This window comes from Xenopus laevis, chromosome 4S, assembly GCF_017654675.1.
Source record: "Xenopus laevis strain J_2021 chromosome 4S, Xenopus_laevis_v10.1, whole genome shotgun sequence".
Taxonomy (NCBI): Eukaryota; Metazoa; Chordata; class Amphibia; order Anura; family Pipidae; genus Xenopus; species Xenopus laevis.
This window is the reverse complement of record NC_054378.1, coordinates 124050292-124076724: the sequence shown is the minus strand read 5'-3', so window position 1 is coordinate 124076724 and position 26433 is coordinate 124050292. Positions and strand designations below refer to the sequence as shown.

Below are 26433 nucleotides of genomic sequence, written 5' to 3'. Positions count from 1 at the left end.
GGTTAAATTAAAAACTATTGTACACCTTTAAATTAACTTTTAGGGGCAGATTTATGAAAATGTGAGTTTATAGTAGGGATGCACCAGGATTTGGTTTGGCATTCGGCCTTTTTCATCAGGATTCGGTTGAAATTTTTTTCAAAATGAATCCGTTAATATTGATGCTGCAGCAGAATTCTGCACTGAAATCCATTTCTCAAAAGAGCAAACAGATTTTTTTATATTCAATTTTTGAAATCTGACATGGGGCTAGACATATTGTCAATTTCCCAGCTGCCCCAAGTCATGTGACTTGTGCCTGCACTTTAGGAGAGAAATGCTTTCTGGCAGGTTGCTGTTTTTCCTTCTCAATGTAACTGAATGTGTCTCAGTGGGACATGGGTTTTTACTATAGAGTGTTGTTCTTAGATCTACCAGGCAGCTGTTATCTTGTGTTAGGGAGCTGTTATCTGGTTACCTTCCTATTGTTCTGTTGTTAGGCTGCTGGAGGGAAAGGGAGGGGGTGATATTACTCCAACTTGTAGTACAGCAGTAAAGAGTGATTAAAGTTTATCAGAGCACAAGTCACATGACTGGGGGCAGCTGGGGAACTGACAATATGTCTAGCCCCATGTCAGATTTCAAAAATTGAATATAAAAAAATCTGTTTGCTCTTTTGAGAAATGGATTTCAGTGCAGAATTCTGTTGGAGCAGCACTATTAACTGATTCATTTTGATTTTTTTTCCCATGACAGTATCCCTTTAAGCTCTAAACTCACATTTTGATAAATCTGCCCCTTAGTATGATGTAGAGAGGGATATTCTGAGACAATTTGCAATTAGTTTTCATTTTTTATTATTATTTGTGTCTTTTTAGTTATTTAAATTTTTATTCAGCAGCTCTCCAGTTTGCAGTTTCAGCCATCTGGTTGCTAGGGTCCAAATTCCCCTAGCAACCATGCATTGATTTGAACAAGAGACTGGAATATGAATAGGAGAAGTCCGAATAGAAAGACGAGTAATAAAAAGTAGCAATAACAATAAATCTGTAGCCTTACAGAGCATTTGTTTTTAGATGGGGTCAGTGACCCCCATTTGAAAGCTGGAAAGAGTCAGGAGATGGGGGCAAATAATTAAAAACCTATACAAAATAAATAATGAAGACCAATTGAAAAATAGCTAGGAATAGGACATTCTATAACATACTAAAAGTTAAAGGTGAACCACCCCTTTGAATCCCTTCTGTTTTATGGCAAAGATAAAAAGCTAAATCAGTTCGTCGGCTCACATGAAGCTCTTGGTTTATCTCATGAAACTCCATCGAGATGTTTGGAGATATCTGGAGACACATTTTTCTCATTAGATCTTATTCTATTAAATTCTATTAATATATAATTTGTTGACCATTTACTTTACTAATCAAAACTTTTCAATTGGTCTTCCTTATTTATTTTTTATAGTTTTTAAATCATTTGCCTTTTTCTACAAACTTTTTCAGGCTTTCAAATAGGGGGTCACTGACCCAATCGAAAAACACAGTAAGGCTACAAAATTATCGTTATTGCTTTTTATTACTTGTCTTTAAATTCAGTTCCTCTTCTATTCATATTCCAGTCCGTTATACATATCAATACATGGTTGCTAGGATAATTTGGACCCTAGCAACCAGACGGTTGAAATTGCAAACTGGAGAGCTGCTGAATAAAAAGTTAAATAACTCAAAAACCACAAATAAAAAATGAATTGGCCATTTTATAACATACTAAAAGTTAACCTGAAGGTGAACCACCCCTTTAAGACCCCCCCCCCATTTTAATGCTATTTAAATGCTAAATGCAATATCTATGCTTATTGATATCAGAATTTGCCATTATACAGTGTAATGAGGTGGGGGGTATTCCCTAATTCCTTTCTTTTGTATTCTTTTTACATTATATGCGATTGTCTTCAGCCCTCCAGTTTATTTCTGCTGCAAATTTGCTTAGGTTAAGGCAGAGTACAAATAATCACTCGCGCCAAATCTGCTCCTAACTGACCTTCAGACTGGCCCCCTTAGCTCATAACAAGGTTACAGATATATAGAAACATTGGGGTAACAGTCACCCTGCTATAGTTCCAGGGGTACCCAGGGCACAAATAAGCACTAACCCAGAATAGTATCCACTGTTACTATAGACACCATCTCTCCCTACAAACCTGCTATCCCACAGCCACACTCCCTTCCCAGAGACTATTATCCACTGTTACTATAGGCACCATCTCTCCCTACTAATACCTGCTATCCCACAGTCACACTCCTTCCCAGAGACTATTATCCCACTGTTACTGATAGGCAACCATCTCTCCCTACTATACCTCTATCCCACAGTCACACCCTTCCCAGAGACTATTATCCACTGTTACTATAAGACACATCTCTCCCTACTATACCTGCTATCCCACAGTCACACTCCCTTCCCAGAGACTATTATCCACTGTTTACTATAGGCAACCATCTCTCCCTACTATACTGCTATCCCACAGTCACACTCCTTCCCAGAGACTATTATCCACTGTTACTATAGACACCATCTCTCCTACTATACCTGCTATCCCACAGTCACACTCCTTCCCAGAGACTATTATCCACTGTTACTATAGGCACCATCTCTCCCTACTATAACCTGCTATCCCACAGTCACACTCCTTCCAGAGACTATTATCCCCACTGTTACTATAGGCACCATCTCTCCCTACTATAATCGAGACTATTATCCACTGTTACTATAGCACCATGCAGTCAGAGACTATGTTACTATTTATCCCACTGTTACTCACCATCTCTCCCTACTATACCTGCTATCCCACAGTCACACTCCCTTCCCAGAGACTATTATCCACTGTTACTATAGGCACCATCTCTCCCTACTATACCTGCTATCCAAAGTCACACTCCCTTCCCAGAGACTATTATCCCCACTGTTACTATAGACACCATCTCTCCCTACTATACCTGCTATCCCACAGTCACACTCCCTTCCCAGAGACTATTATCCACTGTTACTATAGACCCATCTCTCCCTACTATACCTGCTATCCCACAGTCACACTCCCTTCCCAGAGACTATTATCCACTGTTACTATAGCACCATCTCTCCCTACTATACCTGCTATCCCACAGTCACACTCCCTTCCCAGAGACTATTATCCACTGTTACTATAGACACCATCTCTCCCTACTATACCTGCTATCCCACAGTCACACTCCCTTCCCAGAGACTATTATCCCACTGTTACTATAGGCACCATCTCTCCCCTACTATACCTGCAATCCCACAGTCACACTCCCTTCCCAGAGACTATTATCCCACTGTTACTATAGGCACCATCTCTCCCTACTATACCTGCTATCCCACAGTCACACTCCCTTCCCAGAGACTATTATCCCACTGTTACTATAGACACCATCTCTCCCTACTATACCGGCTATCCACAGTCACACTCCCTCCCAGAGACTACTATCCCACTGTTACTATAGACCCCATCTCTCCCTACTATACCTGCTATCCCACAGTCACACTCCATTCCCAGAGACTATTATCCCACTGTTACTATAGGCACCATCTCTCCCTACTATACCTGCTATCCCACAGTCACACTCCCTTCCCAGAGACTATTATCCCACTGTTACTAATAGACCACCATCTCTCCCTACTATACCTGCTATCCCACAGACACACTCCCTTCCCAGAGACTATTATACCACTGTTACTATAGGCACCATCTCTCCCTACTATACCTGCTATCCCACAGTCACACTCCCTTCCAGAGACTATTATCCACTGTTACTATAGACACCATCTCTCCCTACTATACCTGCTATCCCACAGTCACACTCCCTTCCCAGAGACTATTATCCCACTGTTACTATAGACACCATCTCTCCCTACTATACCTGCTATCCCACAGTCACACTCCCTTCCCAGAGACTATTATCCCACTGTTACTATAGGCACCATCTCTCCCTACTATACCTGCTATCCCACAGTCACACTCCCTTCCCAGATACTATTATCCACTGTTACTATAGACACCATCTCTCCCTACTATACCGGCTATCCCACAGTCACACTCCCTTCCCAGAGACTACTATCCCACTGTTACTATAGACCCCATCTCTCCCTACTATACCTGCTATCCCACAGTCACACTCCATTCCCGGAGACTATTATCCCACTGTTACTATAGGCACCATCTCTCCCTACTATACCTGCTATCCCACAGTCACACTCCCTTCCCAGAGACTATTATCCCACTGTTACTATAGACACCATCTCTCCCTACTATACCTGCTATCCCACAGACACACTCCCTTCCCAGAGACTATTATACCACTGTTACTATAGGCACCATCTCTCCCTACTATACTGTACCTGCTATCCCACAGTCACACTCCCTTCCCAGAGACTATTATCCACTGTTACTATAGACACCATCTCTCCCTACAAACCTGCTATCCCACAGTCACACTCCCTTCCCAGAGACTATTATCCACTGTTACTATAGACACCATCTCTCCCTACAAACCTGCTATCCCACAGTCACACTCCCTTCCCAGAGACTATTATCCACTGTTACTATAGACACCATCTCTCCCTACTATACCTGCTATCCCACAGTCACACTCCCTTCCCAGAGACTATTATCCCACTGTTACTATAGGCACCATCTCTCCCTACTATACCTGCTATCACACAGTCACACTCCCTTCCCAGAGACTATTATCCACTGTTACTATAGGCAACCATCTCTCCTAACTATACCTGCTATCCACAGTCCACACCTCCCTTCCCAGAGACTATTATCCCACTGTTACTATAGACACCATCTCTCCCTACTATACTGCTATCCCACCAGACACACTCCCTTCCCCAGAGACATTATCCCACTGTTCTTAGGCCCCCATTCTCTCCCACTATACCTGCTATCCACAGCCACACTCCCTTCCCAGAGACTATATCCCTGTTACTATAGGCCACCATCTTTCCTACTATACCGCTATCGCCCACAGTCACACTCCCTTCCCCAGAGACTTATTATCCCACTGTTCTATAGGCACCATCCTCTCCCTACTATACCTGCTATCCCACAGCCACACTCCCTCCCAGAGACTATTATCCCCCTGTTACTATAGGCACCATCTCTCCCATACTATACCTGCTATCCCACAGTCACACTCCCTTCCCAGAGACTATTATCCACTGTTACTATAGGCACATCTCTCCTACTATACCTGCTATCCCACAGTCACACTCCCTTCCCAGAGACTATTATCCACTGTTACTATAGGCACCATCTCTCCTTACTATACTGCTATCCCACAGTCACACTCCCTTCCCAGAGACTATTATACCACTGTTACTATAGGACACCATCTCTCCCTACTATACCTGCTATCCCACAGTCACACTCCCTTCCAGAGACTATTATCCACTGTTACTATAGACACCATCTCTCCCTACTATACCTGTTATCCCACAGTCACACTCCCTTCCCAGAGACTATTATCCACTGTTACTATAGGCACCATCTCTCCCTACTATACCTGCTATCCCACAGTCACACTCCCTTCACAGAGACTATTATCCACTGTTACTATAGGGACCATCTCTCCCTACTATACTGCTATCCCAAAATCAACACTCCTTCCCAGAGACTATTATCCACTGTTACTATAGGCACCCATCTCTCCCTACTATACCTGCTATCCACAGTCACACTCCCTTCACAGAGACTATTATCCACTGTTACTATAGGCACCATCTCTCCCTACTATTACCTGCTATCCAAAATCACACTCCCTTCCCAGAGGATATTATCCCACTGTTACTATAGACACCATCTCCTCCCTACTATACCTGCTATCCACAGTCACACTCCCTTCCCAGAGACTATTATCCCACTGTTACTATAGACACCATCTCTTCCCTACTATACTGCTATCCCACAGTCACACTCCCTTCCCAGAGACTATTATCCACTGTTACTATAGACACCCTCTCTCCCTACTATACCTGCTATCCCACAGTCACACTCCCTTCCCAGAGACTATTATCCACTGTTACTATAGACCCACATCTCTCCCTATATACCTGCTATCCCACAGTCACACTCCCTTCCCAGAGACTATTATCCACTGTTACTATAGCACCATCTCTCCTACTATACTGCAATCCACAGTCACACTCCCTTCCCAGAGACTATTATCCCACTGTACTATAGGCACCACTCTCCCTACTTACCTGCTATCCCACAGTCACACTCCCTTCCCAGAGACTATTATCACTGTTACTATAGACACCATCCTCTCCCTACTATACGCGGCTATCCACAGTCACACATCCCTTCCCAGAGACTACTATCCCACTGTTACTATAGACCCCATCTCTCCCTACTATACCTGCTATCCCACAGTCACACTCCATTCCAGAGACTATTATCCCACTGTTACTTATAGGCACCATCTCTCCCTACTATACCTGCTATCCCACAGTCACACTCCCTTCCCAGAGACTATTATCCCACTGTTACTATAGACACCATCTCTCCCTACTATACCTGCTATCCACCAGACACACTCCCTTCCCAGAGACTATTATACCACTTTACTATAGGCACCATCTCTCCCTACTATACTGTACCTGCTATCCCACAGTCACACTCCCTTCCAGAGACTATTATCCACTGTTACTATAGACACCATCTCTCCCTACTATACCTGCTATCCCACAGTCACACTCCCTTCCCAGAGACTATTATCCACTGTTACTATAGGCACCATCTCTCCCTACTATACCTGCTATCCCACAGTCACACTCCCTTCCCAGAGACTATTATCCCACCTGTTACTATAGGCACCATCTCTCCCTACTATACCTGCTATCCCACAGTCACCACTCCCTTCCCAGAGACTATTATCCACTGTTACTATAGACACCATCTCTCCCTACTTATACCGGCTATCCCACAGTCACACTCCCTTCCCAGAGACTACTATCCCACTGTTACTATAGAACCCCCATCTTCCCTACTATACCTGCTATCCCCACAGTCACACTCCATTCCCGGAGACTATTATCCCACTGTTACTATAGGCACCATCTCTCCCTACTATACCTGCTATCCCACAGTCACACTCCCTTCCCAGAGACTATTATCCCACTGTTACTATAGACACCATCTCTCCCTACTATAACCTGCTATCCCACAGACTCACTCCTTCCCAGAGACTATTATCCACTGTTACTATAGGCACCATCTCTCCCTACTATACACTGCTATCCCACAGTTCATATCCCTTCCCAGAGACTATTATCCACTGTTACTATAGACACCATCTCTCCCTACTATACCTGCTATCCCACAGTCACACTCCTTCCCAGAGACTATTATCCACTGTTACTATAGGCACCATCTCTCCTACTATACCTGCTATCCCACAGTCATACTCCCTTCCAGAGACTATTATCCACTGTTACTATAGACCCCATCTCTCCCTACTATACCTGCTATCCCACAGTCACACTCCCTTCCCAGAAGACTATTATCCCACTGTTACTATAGGCACCATCTCTCCCTACTATACCTGCTATCCCACAGTCACACTCCCTTCCCAGATTACTATTATCCACTGTTACTATAGACACCATCCTCTCCCTACTATACCGGCTATCCACAGTCACACTCCCTTCCAGAGACTTACATCCCACTGTTACTATAGACCCCATCTCTCCCCGTACTATACCTGCTATCCCACAGTCACACTCCATTCCCGGAGACTATTATCCCACTGTTACTATAGCACCATCTCTCCCTACTATACCTGCTATCCCACAGTCACACTCCCTTCCCAGAGACTATTATCCCACTGTTACTATAGACACCATCTCTCCCTACTATACCTGCTATCCCACAGACACACTCCCTTCCCAGAGACTATTATACCACTGTTACTATAGGCACCAATCTCTCCGCTACTATACTGTACCTTGCTATCCCACAGTCACACTCCCTTCCCAGAGACTATTATCCACTGTTACTATAGACACCATCTCTCCCTACAAACCTGCTATCCCACAGTCACCACTCCCTTCCAGAGACTATTATCCACTGTTACTATAGACACCATCTCTCCCTACAAACCTGCTATCCACAGTCACACTCCCTTCCCAGAGACTATTATCCACTGTTACTATAGACACCATTCTCCCCTACTATACCTGCGATCCCACAGTCACACTCCCTTCCAGACGACTATTATCCCACTGTTACTATAGGCACCATCTATCCCTTACTATACCCTGCTATCCACAGTCACACTCCCTTCCAGAGACTATTATCACTTTACTATAGGCACCATCCTCCTTTACTATACCTGCTATCCCACAGTCACACTCCCTCCCAGAGACTATTATCCCACTGTTACTATAGACCCATCTTCCCTACTATACCCTGCATATCCCACAGTCACACTCCCTTCCAGAGACTATTATCCACTGGTTACTATAGGCACCATCTCTCCCTACTATACTGCTATCCCACAGTCACACTCCCTTCCAGAGGACTATTATCCACTGTTACTATAGGCCCATCTCTCCTACTATACCTGCTATCCACAGTCACACTCCCTTCCCAGAACTATTATCCCACTGTACTATAGGCACCATCTTCTCCCTACTATACCTGCTACCCACAGTCACACTCCCTTCCCAGAGACTTATTATCCCCTGTTACTATAGGCACCATCTCTCCCTACTATACCTGCTATCCACAGTCACACTCCCTTCCCAGAGACTATTTATCCACTGTTACATATAGGCACCATCTCTCCCTACTATATCCTGCTATCCCACCAGTCACACTCCCTTCCCCAGAGACTATTATCCACTGTTACTTAGGGCACCAATCTCTCCCTACATATACCTTGCTATCCCACAGTCCACACTCCCTTCCCCAGAGGACTATTATACCACCGTTACTATAGCACCATCTCTCCCTACTATACCTGCTATCCCACAGTCACACTCCCTTCCCAGAGGACTATTATCCCACTGTTACTATAGACACCATCTCTCCCTACTAATACCTGTCTATCCCACAGTCACACTCCCTTCCCAGAGGAACTATTAACCACTGTTTACTATAGGCACCATCTCTCCCTACTATACCTGCTATCCCACAGTCACACTCCCTTCACAGAGACTATTATCCACTGTTACTATAGGGACCATCTCTCCCTACTATACCTGCTATCCCAAAATCACACTCCCTTCCCAGAGACTATTATCCCCACTGTTACTATAGACACCATCTCTCCCTACTATACCTGCTATCCCACAGTCACACACTCCCTTCCAGAAGACTATTATCCCACTGTTACTATAGACACCATCTCTCCCTACTATACCTGCTATCCCACAGTCACACTCCCTTCCCAGAGACTATTATCCACTGTTACTATAGACACCCTCTCTCCCTACTATACCTGCTATCCCACAGTCACACTCCCTTCCCAGAGACTATTATCCACTGTTACTATAGACCCCATCTCTCCCTACTATACCTGCTATCCCACAGTCACACTCCCTTCCCAGAGACTATTATCCCACTGTTACTATAGGCACCATCTCTCCCTACTATACCTGCAATCCCACAGTCACACTCCCTTCCCAGAGACTATTATCCCACTGTTACTATAGGCACCATCTCTCCCTACTATACCTGCTATCCCACAGTCACACTCCCTTCCCAGAGACTATTATCCACTGTTACTATAGACACCATCTCTCCCTACTATACCGGCTATCCCACAGTCACACTCCCTTCCCAGAGACTACTATCCCACTGTTACTATAGACCCCATCTCTCCCTACTATACCTGCTATCCCACAGTCACACTCCATTCCCAGAGACTATTATCCCACTGTTACTATAGGCACCATCTCTCCCTACTATACCTGCTATCCCACAGTCACACTCCCTTCCCAGAGACTATTATCCCACTGTTACTATAGACACCATCTCTCCCTACTATACCTGCTATCCCACAGACACACTCCCTTCCCAGAGACTATTATACCACTGTTACTATAGGCACCATCTCTCCCTACTATACTGTACCTGCTATCCCACAGTCACACTCCCTTCCCAGAGACTATTATCCACTGTTACTATAGACACCATCTCTCCCTACTATACCTGCTATCCCACAGTCACACTCCCTTCCCAGAGACTATTATCCACTGTTACTATAGGCACCATCTCTCCCTACTATACCTGCTATCCCACAGTCACACTCCCTTCCCAGAGACTATTATCCCACTGTTACTATAGGCACCATCTCTCCCTACTATACCTGCTATCCCACAGTCACACTCCCTTCCCAGAGACTATTATCCACTGTTACTATAGACACCATCTCTCCCTACTATACCGGCTATCCCACAGTCACACTCCCTTCCCAGAGACTACTATCCCACTGTTACTATAGACCCCATCTCTCCCTACTATACCTGCTATCCCACAGTCACACTCCATTCCCGGAGACTATTATCCCACTGTTACTATAGGCACCATCTCTCCCTACTATACCTGCTATCCCACAGTCACACTCCCTTCCCAGAGACTATTATCCCACTGTTACTATAGACACCATCTCTCCCTACTATACCTGCTATCCCACAGACTCACTCCCTTCCCAGAGACTATTATCCACTGTTACTATAGGCACCATCTCTCCCTACTATACCTGCTATCCCACAGTCATACTCCCTTCCCAGAGACTATTATCCACTGTTACTATAGACACCATCTCTCCCTACTATACCTGCTATCCCACAGTCACACTCCCTTCCCAGAGACTATTATCCACTGTTACTATAGGCACCATCTCTCCCTACTATACCTGCTATCCCACAGTCATACTCCCTTCCCAGAGACTATTATCCACTGTTACTATAGACACCGTCTCTCCCTACTATACCTGCTATCCCACAGTCACACTCCCTTCCCAGAGACTATTATCCACTGTTACTATAGGCACCATCTCTCCCTATTATACCTGCTATCCCACAGTCACACTCCCTTCCCAGAGACTATTATCCACTGTTACTATAGACACCATCTCTCCCTACTATACCTGCTATCCCACAGTCACACTCCCTTTCCCAGAGACTATTATCCACTGTTACTATAGACACCATCTCTCCCTACTATACCTGCTATCCCACAGTCACACTCCCTTCCCAGAGACTATTATCCACTGTTACTATAGACACCATCTCTCCCTACTATACCTGCTATCCCACAGTCACACTCCCTTCCCAGAGACTATTATCCACTGTTACTATAGGCACCATCTCTCCCTACTATACCTGCTATCCCACAGTCACACTCCCTTCCCAGAGACTATTATCCACTGTTACTATAGGCACCATCTCTCCCTACTATACCTGCTATCCCACAGTCACACTCCCTTCCCAGAGACTATTATCCCACTGTTACTATAGACACCATCTCTCCCTACTATACCTGCTATCCCTCAGTCACACTCCCTTCCCAGAGACTATTATCCACTGTTACTATAGACACCATCTCTCCCTACTATACCTGCTATCCCACAGTCACACTCTCTTCCAATAGACTATTATCCCACTGTTACTATAGACACCATCTCTCCCTACTATACCTGCTATCCCACAGTCACACTCCCTTCCCAGAGACTATTATCCACTGTTACTATAGACACCATCTCTCCCTACTATACCTGCTATCCCACAGTCACACTCTCTTCCAATAGACTATTATCCCACTGTTACTATAGGCACCATCTCTCCCTACTATACCTGCTATCCCACAGTCACACTCCCTTCCCAGAGACTATTATCCACTGTTACTATAGACACCATCTCTCCCTACTATACCTGCTATCCCACAGTCACACTCCCTTCCCAGAGACTATTATCCACTGTTACTATAGGCACCATCTCTCCCTACTATACCTGCTATCCCACAGTCATACTCCCTTCCCAGAGACTAGTATCCCCACTAATTTAGGAGTTTCTATCCAACCTACTTAGTTAAGAGGTAAATGTATGTTAAAGTATTAAGTTTTCCCTCATTTGTCATTCTTATAGCTGCTGATGTGTTTGGACTCCATAAAGACAGCTCTAACACATATAGGTAAAATCCCAGCCATTATAGACAGATGTTAATTCTGTACACACAATAAGCTTCACACACTTATACAGCAGGGCTGGTTGAAAGAAATACATATAAATAATTTACACATCAATGCAAACACAGATAACTTTTCTGTGCAGACAATTAGTCATGTCCCTAGGCTATAATATTGCTTTATGTGAAAATAAATGTATAAATACTGTATAAACAACCTCCCCCTGTAAAAAAAGAGGACGTTACATGTCACAGTCACAGAAGGCCTATAGTACAGGTATGGGACCTGTTATCCAGAATGCTCTAGACCTGGGGTATGGTTTTGCTTCCAATAAGGATTAATTATATCTTAGTTGGGATCAAGTACAAGCTACTGTTTTATTATTACACAGAAAAAGGAAATCATTTTTACAAATTTGGATAAAATTGGGTCTATGTGAGATGGCCTTTTCGTAATTTGGAACTTTCTGGATAACGGGTTTCCAGATAACGAATCCAATACCTGTTTAATATTTTCGATGAAAAAACCTTGAAATGATGATACACTGAAACCTGACGTACCTTTCCCCACTCTCCAGCTTTCCACTTGGGGCACCTCCCACCTCGGCACTTTTTCTGCATGTTTGGCTTTGCCAAGTGTCTACAGGTTTCGGGGTCTACGGTCAGTCCTTCTTTCGTCGCACAATATACGGACCTTGTCTTCACTCCACGTCCACAGGAAACAGAACACTGCAACACACAGCACAACCATTGCTTCTTAATATTAGATATCGTCAATAGTTGAGTCATTTGTGTGGGACTTGGCTGATGACTCTGCACAACGCTGGGTTCATATAAGTCGCATCACCTTTAAATAAATCTTTACTGCATTAAAAGCTGTTCAGTTCAAAATGATGGAAAAGAGGTCCCACATACAGTAGGGTGCAATGGTTGGGCAGCGTATAGTGACCAGCACCAACCAAATCCTTGATTTAAATTGAGTGCCACTGGCCTTAACACAGAAAATACACTCCTCATTTATTCATTTTACTCCTGTAAAAAAGTTAATTAATGAACTATGACACATAATCAAGACAAACAATTTACCTAGCAGGGAAAATACTCATAGGGGCAAGCGACGCCTTCGCCGCAATTCGCCAGATGAATTTTCGCCAGGGCGCCGCTAATTCACTAAAATCCGAAGTTGCGCTCAGGGAGGCGAATGGTTGCGAATTTGAACAAGCGTTAATTCGCCAAGCAAAGCGAAGTTACGCTAGCGATGCCTAATTTGCATACGGCGCCAAGTTAAAGTTGAATGGACGTATATGTAGCAGCAAATACATTACACTACACAAGCCTGGGAAACCTTCATAAAATAAAGTTGTTATATTGCCCTACACATGAGCCCACTGTATAGTTTAGGTGCCATATGTTAGGAAATGTAGGGGGGAAAAAATTTACGATCTTTTTCAGCCTATCCCCCTTAAAAAAGGAAAAAACGCCAGCGTTTTTTGGGACTTAGAAAAAATTTCAACTATTTTTGAAGCAATCCCTATCTGCTCTATTGCACTTCGCCTGGTCTGAGGTGGCGAAGGCAAGTCTGGCGCAAGAGGTAACGTTCAGTAAAATGCGCAAGTTAGTGAATTAGCGTAGTTACGTCCCATTCGCCATATCGCAACTTCGCCTGGCGTAAGGGTGCGAAGAAGCGCTACAGTAGGTCCACTTCACTAGCGAATTTACGCCAGCGCCCGTTAGCGAATTGGCGAAGTTACGAAATGACGATTTTGCGCCAGCGTTAGTCACTTCGCCCTTTAGTGAATCTTCCCCATAGTGATACCATGGCAGACCCAGGAATAAAGAGGGTCAAGTGTGATCCAGATTTATCTAAATATTCAAAATAAGCTATATGGCCTTAATATCCTCAGTCTGATCACTGACTACTGATTTCCAAAGTGTATCTGAAAGAGCATTGGGTTTTCTAGAGGAGCAGCAGCACACCAGTCTGACATCACAAGGTCATAGACATTAGAGCAGTAGATATCTGTCCTCTGAACTGATAAATGGCATTTCACAATTTGGCAATCTAATGGAAAGATGGCAGATGCCAGGAGAATATGACCTGCCTGAATGTGTAATGCTGAAAGTAAAAGTTGTTGGAGGAGGACCAATGGTTTGGGCTGGGGCTGTTTTCCATGGTTTGGACTAGGGCTACAGCATACAATGAAAATTCTTGAGGATTAGCAAAGGAAGATCCATACAAAATGGGTTTGTTGAGATGGAAGGAGAAAATCCTGACTGTCCTGCACAACCCAACTGTCTTCACCCAACTGAACACCTAATGGATGAAAATGCAAGCCATGTCTGATCCCCAAACATTGGTACCCAACATCAATAATGCAAATCCCACCACCAACATTCCAAAATCTAGTGGGAACCTTCCCAGAAAAGAAGGGTCTGAAAAGGGATGACCGACTTCTTATTAATACCCTTGGTTTTGTATGAAGGTAAGGTGGAATGAGATGGACAGGCGCTGCCTGGATATTTTTGTTAATGTAGTGTATGTTTTTAAACAAGTCACATCTATGAAGATTTTCATTTATCCAGGTCATGGTATACAGTATCTAGTAGAATTATGTCAAAGGCAACCGGACATTTAGAGATTTCTTGAAAACATTTCACCACTCATCCGAAGCAATTGAAGCAGCCACTCGGATGAGTGGTGAAACCTTTTTTAAGAAAAACTCTTGCCTTTGGCTTAATTATACTAGATACTAAAACAAGTCATATTGCTAAAGTTTTGCGGAAGATTTTTCTCTTGGGACCTGGAACGTTTACAGTTACACAGTAGTTGAGTCAACATGTCAATAAAGTTCGAGTAAATTCTATGAAATTTCAAGATCATCCTGAGAAAGGCACAAACCAAAGTATCACAAAAACCTGAACCTGAACAAAACACCTGAACTTGACAAGCAAATCATTTTTTGCCCCTAATCTCAAGGCATTTACTTGCTGTCCTCAGGATGGATCTAGAGCAGTAAATAGGGCAACAATGAGATCATTGCATAGTCTCCTTATATTAATAATGATCATGTCCACCTTTAACTCCTCTTCTCAACTTTTCCAGCATTTCTTCAAAACCAAGAACTTCCAAACCCCAGTCCAAATCTCGTATAGCTCAGTGTCACGGTCGGCACCCAACACCAGAACAAACACCAGGCACCCTGGTCTCGGCTCGTGCTTCACCAGTAGTGTGACCGCCTTTGGGCCTCGGGAGGAGCCCTCGGCTTACTTGGATGCCACCTGGACTTAAACGAGAGGTGCAAGATGAGGGTTCTGGATAGGCAGAGGGGCACGACTGCAAAGCAAAGTCTTTGGACAGAAGATCGTAGTACAAGGCGTTAAGCAAAAGAGTAGTCAGATCAGGCCGGGTCGAGGCAGGCGGAGAATAAACGTTATCAGGCAGGCAAGGGTCAAACCAGGAAGTCAATCAGAGGGATAATCAGAAGCGGTAGTCGGTAATCAGGCAAGGGTCAGAATCCAGAAGTCAGAATAGTCAAAAATAGCCAGGCAGGGGTCAAAAACAGGAATCAAACAGGTTCAGAATATAGCAATGAATAGCACAAGGTTCAGAAGCACCAGGAAACAATATCCTATCACGGGCAATGCATAAAGTAAAACTGTACCTCTAAATACATTTCAAAATTCGCGCCTTTGCGCGCTGACGTCATACGTCAGCGCGCCTGCGCCTTTAAGACGCAACCAGACGTGGCGCGCGCGCCCTAGGCCGCCGACCCCCAACACCCCTACCAGGGTAAGTTATTACACTCAGTTTATTATCCTTCAATCACCTCTAGATCCTTATCCATCAACGATTCACATATCTTTGTCCTATTGAGGGAATTAGCAGCCTGTATTGTTTGAAATATGAAGAGCATAACCTTACATTTATCAACACTGGATCTGATCGAATAACCAAGTACAGTGGTTTGACATGATCTGTCCATCATTAAACCCTTTCTTTTAGCTTCTAATAATATCATGAGAAAATATCCTTAAATATGATCTTTTAGCAAGCTTTTGATTACCTTCCCCACTCCATATATAAAAATTGCAGAGTCTTGCTCAAAGGCTTTAGTTTGCTTATGTGTTTAGGGGGAAGATTTATCAAGGGTCGAATAGTAAATTTGAATTTGAATTTTCAAGTTTCAAAATTCACACATTCAAATTTTAATCCCCTATTCGAATTTAAATTTGAATGTGACCATGGGAACAGTCCTTATTCTAATATTCGCCACCTAAAACCTGCCAAGTTCATGTACAAGTCAATGGCAGAGGACCGTTGAGCCCTTTCGAGATGTTAATAGTCTTCCTGACATTGAAGGTTTTTTTATAGAGAGAAAAACTTGATTCGTACAAATCGAATAAGAATCGAATACGATTCTAATGAATTTGAAATTTGATCTTTGATGGGTCTCTATGTGTCATGCTCTGCGTTAGAGCAGTCATATCTAAATGGGCTTCTGCCTGCCCTACGAATCATTAAATACACTGGCGAGTGACGCCCACGAGACGATTAAAATCAAATCCGATTGGTTATTGTTCCGCCTCTGGAGTTTGAGACATGCGAGGGGTTCCTGGAGATTTAGTGTTTCAGGCAACATGGGAAAACACAATTCTGGGGTAGAAAAAGAGGTATTCCCCACTGTTTATTCAGGACTTGAGTAAAGGTACAACAAAAAAGATCTATGCAAAAACAGTAGTCATTATTAAATACTAGAAACCGAAAAAAAGCAGGGTGCTCCAGAATATTCATATAAATGTAAATTGCTCACCAAGTAAATCAAGGGGTCCAGGTACACCTGCTCCATCGCCCCAGCTTCAAGGAGCAGCAGGCCCTACCCATTTAATACCTTAGGGGCACTTAATCATGGGCTGGAAGGAATATACAGAGAAGGAATGTTCTGGGCACACAATAAGCTATACTCTCATACTGTACTGTCTAAGGGAATCAATATGGCACCTCCTCCTCCCATATGTATAAAAACAAATATACAGAGAAGGAATGTTCTGGGCACACAATAAGCTATACCCTCATACTGTACTGTCTAAGGGAATCAATATGGCACCTCCTCCTCCCATATGTATAAAAACAAATATACAGAGAAGGAATGTTCTGGGCACACAATAAGCTATACCCTCATACTGTACTGTCTAAGGGAATCAATATGGCACCTCCTCCTCCCATATGTATAAATACAAATATACAGAGAAGGAATGTTCTGGGCACACAATAAGCTATACCCTCATACTGTACTGTCTAAGGAAATCAATATGGCACCTCCTCCCATATGAATAAATACAAATATACAGAGAAGGAATGTTCTGAGCACACAATAAGCTATACCCTTATACTGTAATGTCTAAGGGAATCACTATGGCACCTCCCTCCTCCCATATGTATAAATACAAATATACAGAGAAGGAATGTTCTGGGCACACAATAAGCTATACCCTCATACTGTACTGTCTAAGGGAATCAATATGGCACCTCTTCCCATATGTATAATTACAAATATACAGAGAAGGAATGTTCTGGGCACACAATAAGCTATACCCTCATACTGTACTGTCTAAGGGAATCAATATGGCACCTATTCCCATATGTATAAATACAAATATACAGAGAAGGAATGTTCTGGGCACACAATTAGCTATACCCTCATACTGTACTGTCTAAGGAAATCAATATGGCACCTCCTCCCATATGAATAAATACAAATATACAGAGAAGGAATGTTCTGAGCACACAATAAGCTATACCCTTATACTGTAATGTCTAAGGGAATCACTATGGCACCTCCCTCCTCCCATATGTATAAATACAAATATACAGAGAAGGAATGTTCTGGGCACACAATAAGCTATACCCTCATACTGTACTGTCTAAGGGAATCAATATGGCACCTCTTCCCATATGTATAATTACAAATATACAGAGAAGGAATGTTCTGGGCACACAATAAGCTATACCCTCATACTGTACTGTCTAAGGGAATCAATATGGCACCTCCTCCCATATGTATAAATACAAATATATAGAGAAGGAATGTTCTGGGCACACAATAAGCTATACCCTCATACTGTACTGTCTAAGGGAATCAATGTGGCACCTCCTCCCATATGTATAAATACAAATATACAGAGAAGGAATGTTCTGGGCACACAATAAGCTATACCCTTATACTGTAATGTCTAAGGGAATCACTATGGCACCTCCCTCCTCCCATATGTATAAATACAAATATACAGAGAAGGAATGTTCTGGGCACACAATAAGCTATACCTCATACTGTACTGTCTAAGGGAATCAATATGGCACCTCCTCCTCCCATATGTATAAATACAAATATACAGAGAAGGAATGTTCTGGGCACACAATAAGCTATACCCTCATACTGTACTGTCTAAGGGAATCAATATGGCACCTCTTCCCATATGTATAAATACAAATATACAGAGAAGGAATGTTCTGGGCACACAATAAGCTATACCCTCATACTGTACTGTCTAAGGGAATCAATATGGCACCTCCCTCCTCCCATATGTCTGCTGATAGACACTCGTATAATAGTGAGACCCTGTTTATTGTGTTTTCTGCTGTGCGATATCATTTATGGCTGATGTGCTGTAGGGAGTCTCTGGGGAATGAGAGGGGCACCATAGATACAACTGTCAGGGAAATTCTCAGTGATTTTTTTTTTGTTTATCAAACTGAATGAGGACCAAATCTTTTTGTTATGAGTGTTTTTATCACTGTAATGCTGTAATATTCTTGTGACTTGTTCCGTATGAAGTCTGAACTTATTATAAATATGTATATTTTCTCAATAAAAAATTCCCTCCTCCCATATGTATAAATACAAATATACAGAGAAGGAATGTTCTGGGCACTCCAGGTATAGTTTCAAACTGTATTATGTAAAGAAAACAATAGAGCAGCACCTACCAGAACCCAGATACATAGAGAAGAGATGTTCTGGGCACACAATGAGTAAATTAAAGCAAACACAAATAAGGACAAACCCTACTTACAAAAGAATAAATTGTAACTTTAGTCATTGCAGGCAGAGTGAGGGTTCAGCCCTATAACATGGATTATAGTAGAATTAAATATAGAATTTTCCTTTCCAAGAATACACTTTAGTGTAAACGATTAAATTGGCTTTTTCTTTTTATTCCAGATCCGAAGCTGCGGTTTCACGGAGCGCTGACTATTTAGGCATCTGCTCGCCACATGCTGGAGTAAAGAGTAAATCTGGTAATTTATGGGGTGGGAGATGAATTGCATAAATCACACACACTCAGAACAATCATGAACAGAACATCATTCACTTTGAAGCCTAATTTACAAGGTATCACTACTAGTGAGGAAGGGACACTCTGAGAATATTTATCCCTGTGTGGGCTACGGAACATCGGGTGCATTTTCCACTGGTTAAAAAGGGGCAAAATTCCCCCCTACTGCCTTCCATTGGTGGCCATTGGAATAACAGCACAACCACCAGGGTGCATTTGATATTACAGGTATAACAAATAAAAAAACAAACAAATACAAAAAGTATTGTAGAAGTGATACATATATTGGCTAACAATAAAAAAAATACATTGAAAGCTTTCTGAGCACCAAGGCCCCTTCGTCAGGCCAAATACAAATGAAAGCTGGAAAGGCACAGCATATATTCTGTTAGATCAGTAAAAGGTATTCATGGGCAATAAATTAGTACAAGTATCCAGAAACCCATAATCCAGAAAGCTCCAAATTACAGAATGACCGTCTCCTATAGACTCCATTTTATCCAAAAAATCCACATTTTTGAAAAAAATGATTTCCCTTTTCACTGTGATAAGAAAACAGTAGCTTGTACAGGTATAGGATCCCTTATCCAGAAACACGATATCCAGAAAGCTCCAGAAAGCTGTCTCCCATAGACTCCATTTTATTCAAATAATCCAAATTTTAAAAATTGATTTCCTTTTTCTCTGTAATAATAAAACAGTAGCTTGTACCTGATCCAATCTAAGATATAATGAATCCTTATTGAAAGCAAAACCAGCCTATTGGGTTATTTAATATTTAAATGAATTTCTAGTAGACTTAAGGCATGAAGACCCAAATTACGGAAAGATCCGTTATCCGGAAAACCTCAGGTCCCGAGCATTCTGGATAACATGTCCCATACCTGTACTTGATCCCAACTAAGATATAATTAATTCTTATTGGAGGCAAAACGTTTACATGATTTTCTCGTAGACTTAAGGTATGAAAATCCAAATTACGGTAAGATCCATTATCTGGAAAACCCTAGGTCCTGAGCATTCTGGATAACACCTGCAATAACTGTATAGCATGGGACCCGTTATCCAGAAACCCATCATCCAGAAAGCTCCGAATGATGGAAAGGCCATCTCCCATAGACTCTTTAATCCAAGCAATCCAAAATTAAAAAAAAAAGATTTTGCTTTTTCTCTGTAATAATAAAACAGTAACTTGTACTTGATCCCAACTAAGATATAATTAATCCTTATTGGAGGCAAAAGCAGGCTATTTGTTTTTTTTAATTATTAAATGATTCTATAGCAGATTTAAATTATGAAGATCCAAATTACGGATATCCGCTATCCGGAAATTCCCAGGTCCCATGCATTCTGGATAACAGGTCTCCTAATCAGTTACCTGGAAACCCATTATCCAGAAAGCTTCAAATTATGGAAAGGCCGTCTCCCCATGACTTTATTTTATCCAAATAATCCACATTTTTAAAAACTGATTTCCTTTTTCTGTGTAATGATAAAACAGTAGTTTGTACTTGATCCCAACTAAGATATAATTAATCCTTATTGGAAGCAAAACCAGCCTATTGGGTTTATTTAAAGTTTACATGATTTTCTAGTAGATTTCAGGTATAGAGATCCAAATTACAGAAAACCTCAAGTCCCGAGTATTCTGGATTACGGGTCCCATACCCGTTGTCAAGTTCCTTGCGCCGTGGACCATAAACCTTATTAAAGCTCCAGGTGCCAGTCTGTTACAGTAAACATCAAGCTAATGCCCCTCAGTATAAAGTAATAAACTGTAATCCAACCACTGCTATAACCAAAGTAGTCACACAGATACACTACATTATATAACATACTTTTAGGGGCAGATTTATCAAGGGTCGAATTTCGAGTTAATGGGAGTTTTTTTTAAAAACTCCCATAAACTCGAAATTCAAAAAAAACAACCAATCGAAATTTATTAAAAAATTTGAGTTTTTTAAATTCAGATGAATAGGATCAACCTGCAAACTTGAATCAAATTCTAATCGAATTCGATCAAATTCGATTCAAGTTTTTTCACAAATTTTTTTAAAAAAAAGTATATATATATATATATATATATAAAGCTGGCCATAGATGTAAAGATTTTTAAAAGATCTTTTTGTTATCGTTAGACCAAGCTTATCTTGAAACGATTGTTTAAATGTACGATTTGTCCATCAACTAAAAAGCCCATTTCAAGAGATGTTGACTAGTAGGGATGTAGCGAACGTCGGAAAAAATGTTCGCGAACATGTTCACGAACGTCCGGACAAAAATGCGAACGGTTCGCGAACGTTGCGAACCCCATAGACTTCAATGGGAAGGCGAATTTTAAAAGCTAGAAAAGACATTTCTGGCCAGAAAAATGATTTTAAAGTTGTTTAAAGGGTGCAACGACCTGGACAGTGGCATGCCAGAGGGGGATCAAGGGCAAAAATGTTTCTGAAAAATACATTGTTGACACAGCGCTGCGTTTTGTGCTGTAAAGGGCAGAAATCACACTACGTCACTCAGGTGATGTTTCTGGACACGGAATGTGAAAAAGCTCACACAGCTAGGTGGCACTTGGTTAAAGACTGGGCAAACAATGCCTGCAAGGGCAACGTATACAGTAGTGGATACGGAATATATTATTGCTGCTTGAAAAACGTCACTCAGGTGGTGTTTAGGGACACGGAATTATTATTGTTATTATTTAGACAGAATGTGAACAAGCTCACACAGCTAGGTGGCATTACTAGCCAGCAAAGCTACCTAACCTAAAATGTCCCTCAAATCCCTGCAGAGTTCTGTCCCTACAATACAGAGCAGTATCAAGTAGATTACTAGCCAGCAAAGTTACTATCAACTGTCCCTCAAATCACTAACAGCTCTCTCCCTACACTAGCTCTTCCAAGCACACACAGGCAGAATGAAAAAACGCTGCAGGGCTTCAGTTTATATATGGAAGGGGAGTGGTCCAAGGGGTGGTCCAGGAGGGAGAGCTTTCTGATTGGCTGCCATGTATCTGCTGGTCTGGGGGAGAAATGGCAAAAAAAAGCACCAGCTAAGGCGAACCCAAATTGGCGAACGTTGCGCAACGTTCGCGAACATTCTGCGGACGCGAACGGTCGATGTCCGCGACATCCCTATTGACTAGTTGAAGCCAGGAAAACGGAGGGGAGTTGCCTGCTTGGCCCTGCAAACTAGTGATGTGCGGGTCAGGATTTTCCTGACCTGCACCCAACCCTAACCCGCCCTGCAACGACCCACACCCGCTTCCGGGGGTCCTTTTATAGACCCGCGCCGCCCCGCCGATGACGTCACAATGACGTCACAAAAGGGGCGGGGCAAGCAGATGCGAGAGTATAAAACAGGAACCCGGAAGTCGGATGCCGGCATTTGAAGGTGGCGGGGAGGGAGAGCAGGAAAAGAGCTCAACTGGCACCAGCCCGACACCCGAGAGAAGCACTGCGAGGGCGACCCGAACCCGCCCGACCCACGGGTCCCACGGGTATCGGGTCGGCCCGCACATCACTACTGCAAAAACAAATAGATTTCACTGTGACCGATGAAAAGTTTTGAACCTGGCCGATCAATTTTCTGACAGATGTCGGACTGAAAATCGTTCGCATGACGCATGATCGTTCGTTTCCCACTTATTTCCCGATAATTTGACAGATTGGTTGGCTTGCACTAAAATCGCTCGTTCGACAAAGAAAAATCTTTGCATCTATGGGGACCTTTAGGGATGTACCAAATCCACTATTTGGGATTAGGCCGAATTCCCAAATCCTTCATGAAAGATTCGGCAGAATACCGTACTGAAACTGGCAGGAAGGGACAAAAAGTCACGTGATTTCCCTTCCTGTCGCTAATTTGCATATGCAAATTTGGCCAAATCTGAATCCTTGCTTAATCAAGCCCCTCCCACAACCATAAGCCACACCCATTGTTATAAAAAGCCTCACACACCAATACTTTCTGGTTTCACCCACTTTAAAGCACAGCTATTTTGCCATTTTGCTTTTTGGTATATCCTTCTTCTAATGCACAGTTTGATGCCTGGTTTGTAGGGACCCCAAAATGAAAATTTTGCATATGACTTTTCTTGGCTGCCAATTCAGCTTCTGCAAACACAGCACTTTGTGTATATTGTGTCATAACCACCGCATCATATTCTTTAAAACCCAAGATTATTTCATATATATCATTCTTTCACCATTCCTTAATCTGCTGATGTTTAATACCTTCATTTTTTCTTTTTGTTTCCCCTTCTCTCCTTTTCTCTATAACCCTTACTGATGCCTCCACCTTCTTTATCTATTTAACTCTTCTCTATTTTTTCTACTTCTCTCCCAGCAATATTTTCTCTCCTTTTAGCCTCTATATATTTAACTATATTATATTTTACCTCTGCATTTTATTTGCCTTGTATATACAATATATATATATGATTTTCCAGGGACTGTTTATTCTGGAGTTCAGAAGTTAATGGTCTTTAGAAATTTTGATGCGTGCCTTTTTTCCAGCCTCAGTTACAATGCGACAATTAAGTACCGGGAAGGCAAAGGAGAACCAATAAGGGCAGATTCGGAACATGTTGGTTGTAAATAAGTCAAGCAGAGCAATTGCTGCCGAGCAACTCCTCGCAGACAGTAAAACGCACCATAAATGCAGGTCAGATATTGCCTCTAAGGTGTCAGCAGAGATTCAGCAGAACTTATTGACCCATGGGCCACAATGGTGAATGAGTTGCCTGAGGAAGAGGAGGAGGCGGATATCCTGGGCAGCAGGAGTGGGCTGCAAATTAGCTGACATTTTCATTGGAACCTACTCCTAGTTGAATACATTTGATTGGCTATTGGTCACATATACAGTATCTGTATATTCATTAATTCAGTGGCGTAATATAGAGAAAGCAGACTCCACAGTCGCAGGGGGGCCTGGATCTGTTACCTCTGTCTGCTAAAAAAAATCCCCTCTCTGACCTGTGGCGGGAAAGGGTGGTGCAAGTTGGCACAGGGTGGAGAGTGGGCGGTAGGATGGGAATAGAGTGCGCCGGGCCTCTCTGAAGATTATTTTGCAGGGGGTCCCAGTGCACTCTAATTAGGCCACTGCATTCTTTGCCTAATTTGGTTGTGTGATCACTGCCGACTGATTCAAAAATAAGGCAATATGCGGCTAAAATGGCCCTTTGCACACTGCAATGACCCCTGTGGTCCTTTCGCTGGTGCGGTACCTAAATTACACCTGGTCACAGGCTGGGAACCTATATACGAGTTATACAAGGATATATATATATTTATATATAGCAACCAATCAGTAAGAAGCATTTACTAGTCGCATGTTTAACAGCAAACATCTTATTGGTTGTTATGGGCTACTCCATCTGGGTAGATCTAGTAGGGGTCATTTATAAAGTTCGCGCAGCACATATTTATTCACAAATGGTTGTATTGCCCATTTTTTTTCCTGAACACTAAAATATTGCACTGCTGTGCCCCTCTTTCCAGTAGAATACATTTTTGCAAATGAGACGGGTGTTTGCGTGAGTGCGCCGATTGTGCGCCGATTGTGCGAGGTTGTTGCGTGCAAAAATAGTATTGACAGTAACTTAAATTTGCAATTTGCAAAACTGTTTTGTGTAATTGAAACGCAGAGTGTGCACATAATATTCACAATTAAGCTCTTATAGACATTCGCAGTGTGAAAAAAAAAAATTGCAATTCTGTTTGCACACTCTTATTCAGCTTTATAAATGTGACCATGCGCAGGGCAAATATATTCACTGTGAGTCCAATCTGCCCTGCGCGAAGTTTATAAATGAGCCTCAGTGGGGCTCATTTATCAACACAGGGCAAATTTGCCCATGGGCAGTTATCTATACCAACCAATCGGTGATCAGCTTTTTAAAGCCTGCTGCAAGTTGAACAACCAATGCAGCAATTTGATTGGTTGCCATGGGTAACTGCCTATGGGCAAATTTGCCCAGTGTTGATAAATGACCCCCTGTCTTTTATTATGGGGGATAGAGTGCTGCTGTCGCCTTGCTATCCCCTACGATTCTTAATCCCCACCAGTATGAGCAACAAAATATCAGAAGTTTAATTCCTACTGGAATGAATGTAAATTGGCAATGGCAAAACATATGAATCATGTAGCAGAATAAAGTTGCACTACAAGGCAGTTTTAGGCCACTGTGATATACATACAGTATGTGTTCCCACTGACTATATACATTATACATTATTGCTGGTAGGAATGTAACTTTGAGCATTAGTTACAAGAGATTAACTACAGCTGCCAAAGGTACCACCTAAGTCTAATGGAAAGCTTATATGTCATGGCCGCCCAGTGTTTTCTAAACACAAAGCACCCAAAATAGCCAGAAGTCCCCCCCCCCCCATTCCCAGCTGTAACCAACTGCCAGCATAAGTCACCAACTAGAATTACTAGTCGTTCACTGACTTCCTAGGTGTAACCAATGTACAGCTTGAGTCACCAACCAGTCTAGTCATTCAAAGGGTTCCTTGGTGAGACCAACTGACTGCATGAGTTGCCCACTTGAATGCCCAGTCATTCACTGACATCGTAGAAGTAACCAACTGACAGTTTGATTCAACAACTAGAATACCCAGTCTTTCACTGACTTCCCAGGAGTAACCAATCAAATGCCCAGGTGCCATGTTACAAACAGCATCATTTGGCTTCTCAAAGACACCTTGAAGTGTTGAAGATTTTAAAATATGTCAGTTTCCCTTTAACCTGATCACATGAATATTTCTAGCGTGTAATTTTCTGTAATAAATATATGTATAACTGTATGATTTGTAGCTTGGCATCGGTACAGAGCAATTGTTATGCGCTCCCACATTTAATCGTTTGGCAGGGAATTCCCAATATGCCTACTCTGTGCC

The 26433-nt window shown here is 42.6% G+C and overlaps 1 protein-coding gene across 3 annotated transcripts in view; it reads right to left on the bottom strand.

The window, feature by feature from the left end:
- Window positions 1-26433, bottom strand: part of adamts9.S (ADAM metallopeptidase with thrombospondin type 1 motif 9 S homeolog) — a 157083-nt gene that overhangs the window by 26805 nt on the left and 103845 nt on the right. For all 3 annotated transcript variants that reach the window (XM_041561788.1, XM_041561789.1, XM_041561790.1), the window contains one exon: window positions 12755-12922. In XM_041561788.1, coding sequence (XP_041417722.1) covers window positions 12755-12922 — 168 coding nt within the window. The remainder of the gene's footprint in view (window positions 1-12754; window positions 12923-26433) is intronic.